The sequence below is a fragment of the Juglans regia genome, chromosome 1, assembly GCF_001411555.2.
Source record: "Juglans regia cultivar Chandler chromosome 1, Walnut 2.0, whole genome shotgun sequence".
In the NCBI taxonomy this organism is placed as follows: domain Eukaryota; kingdom Viridiplantae; phylum Streptophyta; class Magnoliopsida; order Fagales; family Juglandaceae; genus Juglans; species Juglans regia.
In genome coordinates this window covers 6,204,222-6,216,840 of record NC_049901.1, presented here as the reverse complement: position 1 = coordinate 6,216,840, position 12,619 = coordinate 6,204,222, and the positions used below count along the sequence as shown (strand labels likewise).

Genomic DNA, 12,619 nt, shown 5'->3' with positions numbered 1-12,619 from the left:
ATTATGCAAAAATCTTGTACCCTTTTTACTCTCTCTTTCTCATGGAGTATTTTGCTTACACCCAACTGGAGAAAAGTTATGAACCCGTGACCCCTTTTTCATGTGATCATAGAATCTCCTTTTTTTCAAGGATGAGAGAATTGAATTTTACTTTAAAGTAATGTTATTTACAGTCTCTATTTAAAAGTTATATATTAAGTTTAATTAATTTTATTTTTAAAATTTTTTAAAATTATAATAATATCATTCTTAAAATATTTTTTTTATTTAATAAAAAATATGTATATATAATTCCTATTTGAAAATTGTAAATAAAATTTTTCTTTAATTATATATATGGCTTTGATTTTGGAGAAGATGTCATGGACAGGGATCGAGGACAAAGGAAAGCAGTAAATAGAAAGCTTATCAAACTCCCTGTCAAAAAAGTGCCCTCTAACTTTCCAGGAAATTATTTTGCCCTTGGAAAGTGTATTGTCCGTAACAAAGTTATCAACTTGCCAGCTCTCAAAGCTAAAAACATTTGGTATAGTGGGTCTAGTAATCAAGCACTACTCTTCCGTCTAATATATTTTATTTTCCTAAAAACCTTTTCATCTAAACTTTTAAATGAATAGCCTATTGATTTCAAAGCCACCCTGTCGATATAAACTAATTAAAAATAAATAAAAAGAAGTTAGGATGAAGATGAATAAGAAGAGTATTATGCTAAAGTATTGGCATTGGCTTTATTAAAAGTTAACATCTTTAAAATTTGAAAAAATATAGATAAAATCATCTACATTGACTTCATCAAAATGCAAAAATTTAAACTTTGAGCTAGAGTGATTTTAAGTACATCTGAAGATGTACTATTCATCATCAAAAGTAATATTTTATTATAAAAACTAAAACCAACTTTTTTCGTGTGTAAACGATGTATAGTAATATAATAATTTGTTCTTTAAATAATAACCCAATTAAATTCTTATAAGGTTAATACTATAGGGTTATAAATACATTAATTTTTATTTGTTATAATAATATAATATAATATTATTAACTAAAAAACCCGATACTCATCTAATTCTAATGTAACACCCTAGTCTCGCAGGGATCGAAGAGTTACTCCCTATAACTTAAAACTCACAATTCATCAATATATTTATAGACTCTAAAATATAAAGTCAACAAAATACTACAAAATCTCTTAATAAAATCTGTCACTTCTCAGAAATCTTCTATAAATAAACCACTATGCTTAAATAATCATCTCACCAATACTCCATAATTTTGATCCTTAGCTGGACTATTCAAAATCATCTAAAAAATATATAGAGATAAGGGGTGAGTTATCAACAACTCAGTAAGTAGAAGACATATACTAGTGTGTAAACATGAGCATTTTTACAGAGTTCAGAATGCAGAAACAAAACATTTCAGTATCAATATGCAAATCTCAAAAAATACATATTATCAGAAAATCAGAGCGACTTTTCAAACATTTCATATTCAGAAACCAACTTTTCATATTCAAAGACTCTTTTGGCACAACATGACTGAACATCTTCATCTTATCATAACGTATCAAAACATCATATCAGAACAGATACTATCTTTAACCCTTGTGGTAGGGTTGTGCATCCTGCGAAAAGCCAAGCAGAACATAAATCACCAAGAATATCAAAGCGATTGCAATCAGAACAAAAATACACTATTATATCTCGTGGTAGGGCCAGAGATCACTATTATCTCTCCTGACAGGGCCAGAGGTCACTATTATATCCCATGACAGGGCCAAATGTCACTATTATATCCCATGACAAGGCCAGAAGTCATTATTGTATTCCGTGACAGGGCCATATGTCACTATTATATCCCGTGACAGGGCCACATATCAGAACAAAATAGAATCATAATTACCATATCAAAACCAGAATCAGAGTCAGAACAGAATCAGAAAGTCATGCCAAATGTTTTTCAGGTGCCACATCATATCAAAGCAGAGTACTGAAATTAGGATCATTTCACATTTTCCAAAACAGATTCAGAATATCTTCACTTTACATGCAAAAATTATCAATTTTCATATTCGCTCATATTTTTCTGAGTTCAATAACAGAATATAAAAAATAAGCTCATGTCTACACCAGTCATGACAAAAAATACTTTCTTCTTAAACAATATCTCATGAATAATGCAGAACAAATAACTGAGGTAGTTCAAATTTCTTTTCATAACCAAATATGTATATTTTCCAAAAAAGCCAATCTCAGCTCATTTTATTTTAATGCAAAGTCTAGCATAGGAACTCCGCTCACTTAGACTTCTTAACTTTTTCGAAATTTTTCTCAAAATGTCGAACAATAATTGATCGTCACCTATAAAATAATCAAGTAATTCTCGTAAATTTTCAATTAATCACGTATTTCGATATCTAATCCTAAACTTCTAAAATAACCAATTTAATTCCTCAAAATCTAAATTCCATAACCTCAAATTATAAATTATCACTTTCTAAAATCATCAATATTGATTTAATAATTTTGACTAAAACATTTAAAAATCTGACCTATATATTAATGAAAACAAATTATAAAGTTTAATACTAGATAATATAATTATCTCAACATATTTTAAAATAAACCATAACTATTTTTAAATATACTAAATCATATCTAAAGTGTAAAATAACAACATTACACCAATATTGTTTACTCTTAAAATAAATCTTTACTTAATAACATGTTAAAATACTTAAGTGATTTTCTGTAATCATAATTAAAATGTTTAAAATAAAATTTCACACTTACTGTAAAAATAATATGCTATAATTAGTACAATTTAAAAATCCTTTGTATTCTCTGTACAACATCTTATACATCCCACAAAGACCACATAAAACAGATTTAATAGAAACAAAAATCCCAACTACAACCATCCAATAAAAGGGCAATATTATAATTTTATACTAAAATATTATGCAAAATTAAGTTTACGCGGACTTAAAACGTTTCATGTGATTCGGTGCAACAATCAGCGAGGCAGGAGCTTACCCAAGGGAAACCGAGGCACTCTTGGAGGGGTGAGCGCGACAGGGCTGGCTGGAGGGACCGAGGTGGCACGGCAGAAGAGCGGGAGTGTGATGGAGACTCCTTCGAGCTGGGCTGCGCACGAGCGAAAGAGAGGGAGTGAGGGCGAAAAAGAAGAAGAAGAGAGAACCCGAGAGATAGGGAGAGAAAGAGACAATGGCTTACGGTGAGCAATCGGGAAAAAGGATGGCAGCTTCTGTTGCTAGGGGTGTTGGGCTTTGTTTTGAGGAGCACGAACGGGGACCCAAGCGGTTGAGATGTGGAAGAAGTGGGATGAAGGCGTTGACTTGGGCTACTCTGTTTTTGGTATGGAAAACAAAGGATTTTAATTCGATAAAAGCCGTGGGTTGCTGTTTCCCATGACTGTCGAAAGTGTTTTCCGATGGTTGCTCTGGGCATCGGTTTTACATAGAGATGGAGGTGGAAGTGTGAAGGAGTTTGCTGCGAACGTACAAGAATGTAGGCTATGGTTGTTCTTGGTGCAGGGGTTTACATTCGCGTGGCCTGGGTAGCGGCGTTGCAAAAAATAAAACCGTGTTGCGTTACGGCTTGGCCAGCGGTTGGGGGTGCTGCACGACTTGGGGTGTGTTTACGTGACCAAGGCGGAGAAGTGTTCTGCAGTGGCTATCTTTCAGTGTTGGTGGTTTGCAGTGGAGGTTTATGGTGGCAAAGTTGACGAGCGTTAAGCCAAGAACGCGGAGAGGCAGTGAACGAGAGGGAGTTACGCTTGGGTTGCTATGGCTACTACTTTTCAAGAGAGGAGTACAAGTATATATATATAGGCAATGGAAAAACCCTAGAGAAATGAGGGAAACATGCGAGGTCATGCATGTCGTGGATATGAGGAAAACTCTAGGGGTGGAAATAAACAGAAAAAAAGATGTGGGAAAGTTAATGTGTAAAAAAAAAAGATAAAATAAATAAAATGAGCTTGATTGGGTTCGGGTGTTACATCTAGGGAAGCAAAAAAGTTGTCAATACTATTTGGGATGTCTTTCGTTTAATCTTTGATTATTAATCGTTAGTTTTTTTTAGATAATGTAATTGTAAAATATGGAAAAAAAATTTAATATTATATTATTATTTTAATGAATCTAATAACTAATTTAATATAAAATTATAGATAAGAAGATTTTAAAATTATGAAAAAATATGTATTTTTTATTAAATTTTAAAAATAAGTTTAATGAAACCAATGCTCTATAGCTGTTGGCAACTTTGGCTGTTGCTAAGAAATGAAGATGGAGGGCCCTTAAATGGGCCTTAGCTAGCTAGCTCGGTGCGCGTAAACCAAAGCCTTTGCCTCTTTCCTTTTGGTTATTTTCCGATTTTAAAAATTTCCGATAAATATTGGGCTTCTCAGTTCTCACTCACTCATTTTGCTTTTTTTTTTTTTTTTAAATGAATATTATAAGTGAGTGAGGTGAAGAGAAGGGCAGACTTGTTGGTTTTATCTATATTTGGACTCTTTTGGATTACACCTATTATAAGGTCACGTCTTTCTATCAGGCTTGGTATACTTTTGGACCGGTTGAATTTGAGACACGTATTCCACATAAGTATATATAAGATACGTGTCCTACATCTAATGGAATTAATTCCGAATATAATCAAAGAATTGTTACTCATCATCTTACATATCACATATTATTTTTATTTTTATTTTTTTATTAATTTTTTTGATTTTATTATTATTAAACTAATTAAGTTCTTCTGCTCATCATTCCTACACCACATATTTATTATGAAAAAAAAATAAAAAGATAAGAAATCATGTATAGTATATGGTATAGAGATGATGAGTAAAATTTTTCTTAATAAAATCCTCATCTTTTAAAAGCGAGGAAGGGAATGAAATCATGCCTTCTTTTTTTTTTTTTTTTTTTTTTTCTGGGCCATGTTTGTAAGGTTGTAAGATATGTTATAAAGCACGGAATACTAAGCCAACTTGATTCCACCAACCACTTGGGATAGTGTCAAAACTTTATGATGATTGATCAGAGACATTCCCTTTCACTGAATCGATCGACCAAAGTGTTTTTCTCCGTCTCAACAACATATTTTAATTATTTAGTAGTGTTATATGCTCGTAATTTTATGCATAATATTATAAATATTGAGTATCCATCTCATTTTATCAATTTTTTTTTTATAAATTAAATTTCAAAACCTTCAACATTTCGACCACGTCAACACGTATGATTATATATATAATATATATGAATAAAATTATAAGTATAAATTAGTGTTATCAAGTACTTTTGTTTAATAATATTGTCTTTTCTCTTTTATGTACCGAATTAAGAATAAAATTTTTGTTTTTATTGCTCGAAATCTCAAATGCATTTGTTCCAAGTGGTACTTTCAAATGATGCACCGTTTGAAATGGTCCTTTCATTCATTATCTTTTGTATATAAATTATACAACAGATGATGGACCATATATTATATATATATATATATATATGTCACTACTAATAGTCTAATATACATAACCGCCACATATTTCCTCAACCATGACAATTCAACTCTACATGACGACGTACGTACATTATAAAAAAAAAAAAAAAGACTAAAAACCAATTTCATAATTATAATGAACTTAAATATTAATAATAATGAAAATGAAAAATATGGGCAAATGCCCCTTCTACATGGAGTACTGTACTGATTGTCATGTGTTGACCATACTCCATAGGCTTTGCATGGAAATTAACCCCGAAAGGGCCAGATAATAGCAAGGCAAATGTGTGCGGCAACGAATCAAAGGCCCCCACTACCATAACTTGTGTTTTTAACATTTTATTTTGATTTTTATCTTTTTTTATTAATAATACACCTACAACTCTTTTATAACATCTCATTTTTAACTTATTTTTAAACAACAGATGAAATTACGCCACTCTATTAAAAATAAATTTTAATATTACAAAACTACCCTACATTTCATGTAAAGTTATAAAATAATTGTTAAATAGTTATAAGGTTGTCATTTTTTTTATTTACAAAAATTACAAAAATTATATACCAATTATGTATTTAACTCTAATTTAATGCAATTGTGTAGGAGACTCCATGCCATTAATTAGGGGTGTAAAAAAAAAATAAACTGATAAACCGGTTAACCAAACCGACCCTATCTAGTTCGATATTGAACCGGTTTCAATTTCGTAAAATTGGTTGAAAATTCGACCGGTTCCGATTTTGATTTTGAGAACACCAGTTCAAATCGAACCGAACCGGTACATAAATATATATATAATTTTTAATTTTTTATATTATATATAATTTTTTATATATATTTTTATATTATATTAGATATATTATATGCTAAATTGCTAATTAATTTAATATGAGATTTTAAAATTTTATTATTCATGTATAATAATCTAATAACATAAAATTAATATAACATTTGATAGAATGTATCAATTTTAATTTTATAACATAACATTTTAATCTTAAATATGAAAATTAATATTAAGTTATTAATAAAAACCTACTTTTGATATATATATTAATGATAAATACATTTTATGGCATAGTAAATTATAATATATATATATTTTTTATAAATGCATTTCTACACACAGCTAAATCACATATACTCATATAAAAAATATATAGTCTAACTTATATAAATTATAGTAATATAGTTAAATTTAATACCATAATAGTATGTGTTAATTATTATTTATTATAAAATAATGTACGTATACTATAATATAAATAAACTAATAGTTTTAGTACATGTAACCATCATATTATCACTAGTTAATGCATATAATCAAATATATAAATAAGTTAAACAATAGTATAATAACATGGAATTAGACATTATAATATAAAAATAAATTAAACACTATTACACTACTTACTAGTAGTCTAGTATAAAAATAAGTGTAGTATAATAAATTTATCTCACTAATTATACTATACTAAGTTAATCTCACTAATAACTAACAAGTAATTAGCTTGTCACAACTCTCCCGCTTCTCTCTCTAAACTCTCCCGCTTCTCTCTAAACTACCCGCAACCTTTAGACCGGCTCGAGGGGGTGGGAGCTTCGGCTCCTTCCCCCCTCACTCCTTCCCTCCCCCTCTCTATTTTCTGCTTGTGTAGTTTTAGTTTTAATTTTTTGTTTTTTCAAGTTAAATAAAGGGAGAATCGCCGTTCGTGACCTTTCGGTACACAATAGCCTACACGCGCCCCACCAGGAGGTTGCTCAGCTGCCGATCTACACGTCCACCAAACACGGCCCCAACCGGAGTGGAGCGTAGCCTGCACGCACGGGACGTAAATTCCGAAGCTCGTCGGCTCGTGTCCCTCACGAGCCACCAAGGAGCTCTTTGCCGTTACAACGCGCGGCTGCTCCTGAATCGGCGACTCTGGATCTTCCAAGATCAACCGTCGGTTCTCCCTTCTGAGGCTTTTTTGTGCACTTTTTTTTCCTTTTTACAGTGTTTTCTCAATGTAATTTATTTATGTCATGTCTTTATTTTCAAGAAAACAAAAAATCCAAAAATGTTTGTCCATTTGAACTTGGGTCCAAAGGGTGTTGTCCCCCCCTCCGCTTTGTCGGTGATGTTGGGGTTGGTTTCTCCATACTCCGTCTAGTTGAGTATGGAGTTTTGTGTTTGGTTACTCCAAACTCAGTCATGGACAGAGTTATGCTATCTCTTAGACTTCGGCCTTTAGAGATAAGCCGTCTGGACTAGACTATGTCAGTCACAATAGTGTACTGGAAAGTTACTAACGTTTGTAATTAACTTGTTATTTTAAGTCAACTTTATATGTCCATTTTCAATTAATGGAATGGGTTCCTTTGTTATAAAAAAAAAAGAAGAAGGTAATTAGACAATAATGAATTAGTAATTATTAATAATAAATACTGAATTCTAACAATTAAAATTAGTGTTGAAAAATTATAAAAACCACAAATGAAAAAAACTCATATGGATAAAAGCCTAAGTCAAAGATTGGAAAAAATGGATCCAACCGACCAGAAGTTCTATTTTTAGTGATGAATTGATCCGATATCAATTCATTAAGGGTGGCTCTATAGCCACCGCTCTCAATTCTGCTGGGAGCTATCGTTATGTGTAAAATGTTGTGTTTTTTTATTTTATATTTATATATATATTTTAACACTAGAAAATATTTTTAAAAAAAATAAAAAAATTATAATATTATTAAAAAGTATTTATTTAATCATTAAGTAAAAAAAAATATTAAAAAAATTTTAAAAAAATATAACAGGATCGGGAGCGGTGAAAATAGCTTTCCTCATTCGTTAATTATATGAATTCGATTCTAAAATATATCAAAATGAAACGAACCGAACCAGATATGTTATACACCTACTATTAACGATTAAACGGAGACCAAACACGCACGACTAGAGGTTTAAACGGGGCAGATCACCGACGTGTTGACCCAGTCCTACTCAGGCTGTAAGCTACCAGGTCAAACCCCAACCACGTGGTACCCATATTTCCAGTAAGCCTCGGCGTCCCCAAGGACCTCTTGAATATCCCATTCAACGGTCAACATTCATATACTACAACGGTCAAAGTCTCCCTTCTTTGATTTTGAACGTTGCTGTCTACTACTTGGCTGCTTGCTTTTCTCCTACCTTGCCTAGCAATGACCCGTGTGAGAATATATAAGGTTACGATGTAACACACAAATAGAAAGATCGATCTGGCCTTGAGATTCTTTGCATTCTAAGTAAGCGAAAGACGCATCCTTGTTGAAGATCAAGACCGATCATTTAGACTCTTTACAACAATGATTTTATCTTCGAGAAGGAGAGCCAGCCGTGGTGGCAACAACAAGAGCGAGCTTTTAGACGGCAATTTACATATGGAGATCACGATTCCAAGTCACTTTCAGTGCCCGATCTCTCTTGATTTGATGAAAGATCCGGTCACGTTGTCTACTGGGATCACGTATGATCGAGAAAGCATCGAGAAGTGGATCGAAGCGGGCAACCAAACTTGTCCCGCGAGTAACCAGGTGTTGATGAGTTTGGATCAAATCCCAAATCATGCAATACGCAGGATGATTCAAGCTTGGTGTGTTGAGAATCGTTCTTATGGGATTGAAAGGATACCGACGCCTCGAATTCCGGTGACTCAGTATGAGGTTTCAAAGATTTGTTCTAGAATTGCGGTCTCAACTCAACGTGGGGATCACAAGAGTTGCCGAGAATTGGTTGGGAGGATCAAGGCATGGGGAAAGGAGAGCGACCGTAACAGGCGGTGCGTTGTGAACAACGGAACTGGTTATCAGTTATCGGAAACTTTCCATTCTTTCGCAAGTACCGTTTCGTTTGAGAAACATGTCGACCTGTTGAAAGAGATCTTATCAGTCTTGGCATGGACGTTCCCACTTGGTGAAGAAGGCCAATCGAAGTTAGGATCGGCAACATCTTTAGGTGGCATGGTATGGCTTCTGAAGAGTGGAGATCTTTCTGCAAGGCAAAACGCAGTTTTAGTACTCAAAGAGCTTCTTTCTTTGAACCAACGATACGTTGATTCCTTGGCAAAGATTGAAGGAGTCGCTGAAGCTTTGGTTCAGATGATTAGGGAGCCTATTTGTCCTAAGGCTACCAAGGCTTCTTTAACAACCATTTACTACATGATTTCTCCATCTGCAACCGGTGTGAGATTTACGTCAAGATTTGTGGAACTGGGCTTGGTTCCGCTAATACTAGAAATCCTTGTTGACGCAGAAAAAGGAATATGTGAGAGGACTTTGGGTGTTTTGGCTGGTATTTGCGATTCTAAAGAAGGGAGAGAAGAGGCATATAAGAATGCTCTAACCATGCCTTTTTTGTCGAAGAAGATGTTAAGGATATCAGAGTTAGCGACGGAGTTTGCAGTCTGCATTCTTTGGAAGCTCTGCAGGAAAGACAAGAAGGACGAGGGTGGTGTTATAGTTGAGGCACTTCAAGCAGGTGCTTTTCAAAAGCTTTTGGTTCTCTTGCAGGTTGGCTGTGGTGAGAGCATAAAGGAAAAGGCCACCGAGTTGTTGAAATTGCTGAATGTTCACAGGATTAGGTTAGACTGTGTTGATCCATCGATGGATTTCAAGTACCTCAAGAGACCATTTTGAGTCATTAGAGTTTTTCTCTTTTACTTGCGCATCTCAGAGAAGAAAAGGCATACAAAGCCACACAGATATAGATCAATAGTATTCAGTTATAGGACCCCCAAAAAAAAAATGTACAAAGGAACAGGAATTTTTGTGTCGATACCACTCATTCTGATGAATCTATGTCCATTAGAACTGTTTTGACACTTCATTCGTAAGCTCAACTTTGCATACAAAACTGTTTCTATATATACTTTTGTGATACGTACTGCATGATGCTTCCATGGGAGTGACTCATGGAGCAGTGTACCTTCGATATATTAGAAGATGATCAATATAATTGGCCTATCAAAAAGTACTATGCTTGTTAATTAATCTGTTCAATATCTTAACATCGACCGCCCATCATAATGGCTCCGTTTAGATAGTGAAAATGTTTCATCTTATCTTATCTTATTTCATCTTATCATTACAACTAAGTAATGTTATGCACTATACTCTTATCATATTTTGATCATACTAAGTAGTATGTGACACATTCATCACTATTAGATAATAAAACAATAAGCAATAAATGATTATTTAATTGTGATAAATATACCACATCATACTTAGTGGGATGAAAGTGGGATAGTAATATAGTATATTGAAATTTTCTTTTAATAATATCTTATTCATGAAATTTAAACTTTTATCTAAAATCATCTGATTATCTCATCTCAGCATCAAAACCGCACCTTAATCGATCGAGGCAACCAGTACGGCGATCTGCACTGGCTCGCTAGTACGCGATCTGCACTGGCTCGCTAGTACCACCATGATCACAATAATACTAAAAGCTAAAGCACCGATCGATTAATGCGCACGCGGTCCAAGCTAAATGAAGGCACGGCAGATATGAAGGAAAAATCGGAATTAATTATATATGCAGGCAGCAACTATATAGCTATGATTATGAATTAGGAATATTCATGACTCCTTTTAATCCGAAATTGAAGATCTGAGATATATAGATATTTAGTTGCTTTGCAATAATATTTATTGACGGGATTCTCTCAAATTCCTATTTAAATTTGAGACTATTAAGTGAGATAAAATAAGATAAATATATAAAATTGATTTATAACTTTTAATATTTGCTAAAAAAATGCTACTTCATGTCACTATAAGGAATTTCCTCTTTTGCAGGGTGCGAGCTCACTCCAATTCCCCTACTTTCTCGCAACAAAATTTCATGAGCTGCGATTTCCACTCACCGCAAACCAGCCGAGAGTAATACGTCTGGTCAGAGCAATTTTGGTGAAAAGTGAAGTTGGCCGCTGTTCCTGCAGATTTTGCCGCCAATCTTTCCCGCAGCAAAAGTCGATGGACAAATAGGGTTTGTAGGGCAATTTCGGCTGGGACATCGTCGGAAATCGTGGTCATTTTTAGGCAATTTTTGGGGCACCACAATTGCATATTTCAACGAGTTTTGAGGCACCGAAATTACTAAAGATGTTGCCACCGACATCTCCCGCAGCAACCATGGTCGATCCCAATTTGGTTTGAAGAGCAATTACTGCCAAATATTGGGACGCCACCATTGTGGAGATACAGAGAGTTTGGGTCACCGCAAAGGGAACTTCAGATTTTGTCAATCAAAACCCAAATATCATATTTTCTAGTTGCGGTGAATTTGTTTACACCGGAATTCGTAGTAGTGCATGCAGGAAGGGGTGAATCCGCAGGAAATGCCATTTGTTCAGCCTTTCAAAATCAAAAGATTGTCGGTATTGGTGAGAAATTTCTCAGTAGCGGCTTGAAACCAACGCAAAAACTGGTTGGAGGATTTACCATATCGTAGAAATTACCCTGGTCATAATTTTTATGCTTTTTTTGAATTCATTGAAATGTATTTTATATCGCTGGAACTGAATCTCAGAAACCAACCCAGGTAATTGTTCCTCAATCTCAACTGTCACGCCCATTTGCATTTCATACAATAAATCTAGAGAATGCAGGCTAGATGATCTGTACAATTTGAGATCCTTTGCCAATCAACTCATTTTTACAATATGTATAAATTGAACAACCCTGTAAAAAAATGTGGCCTTATTTCTCAATAGCGAATTGAACAGCCTAGCTTGTATCAATTTCCTGTCATTTTTGTATTGAATTTTCCTGTGTTTTAGGACTTTTTGTTTTAGATTTAATGTAGAAAATTGACACGTTTGGCAAAATGAAACACCATATATTTTACTTGCATTTCCATGTACAATATTGCCATCTAGTTTTCATACAAGCTTGAATGAACATCTCATTTACAAGTTATATAATCATACGTTATAGCAGGTAGAAGGATTAAATGTCATGCAAAATAAAGTTTAAATTCCTAAATACATACTGCCACTAAACACATAAATATCATGTGCCGCTCATTGGAAATTGTATAAAACATGGCTATACATTTA

General features: G+C 33.6%; 1 protein-coding gene across 1 annotated transcript; it reads left to right on the top strand.

The window, feature by feature from the left end:
- The first annotated feature begins 8,768 nt into the window (after positions 1–8,768).
- LOC108987929 (U-box domain-containing protein 21-like) lies at positions 8,769–10,534 on the top strand. The gene has a single exon (XM_018961004.2). It carries the CDS (start codon positions 8,862–8,864, stop codon positions 10,188–10,190), a length of 1,329 nt encoding a protein of 442 aa, XP_018816549.2. The 5' UTR covers positions 8,769–8,861; the 3' UTR covers positions 10,191–10,534.
- The last annotated feature ends 2,085 nt before the right edge of the window (positions 10,535–12,619 follow it).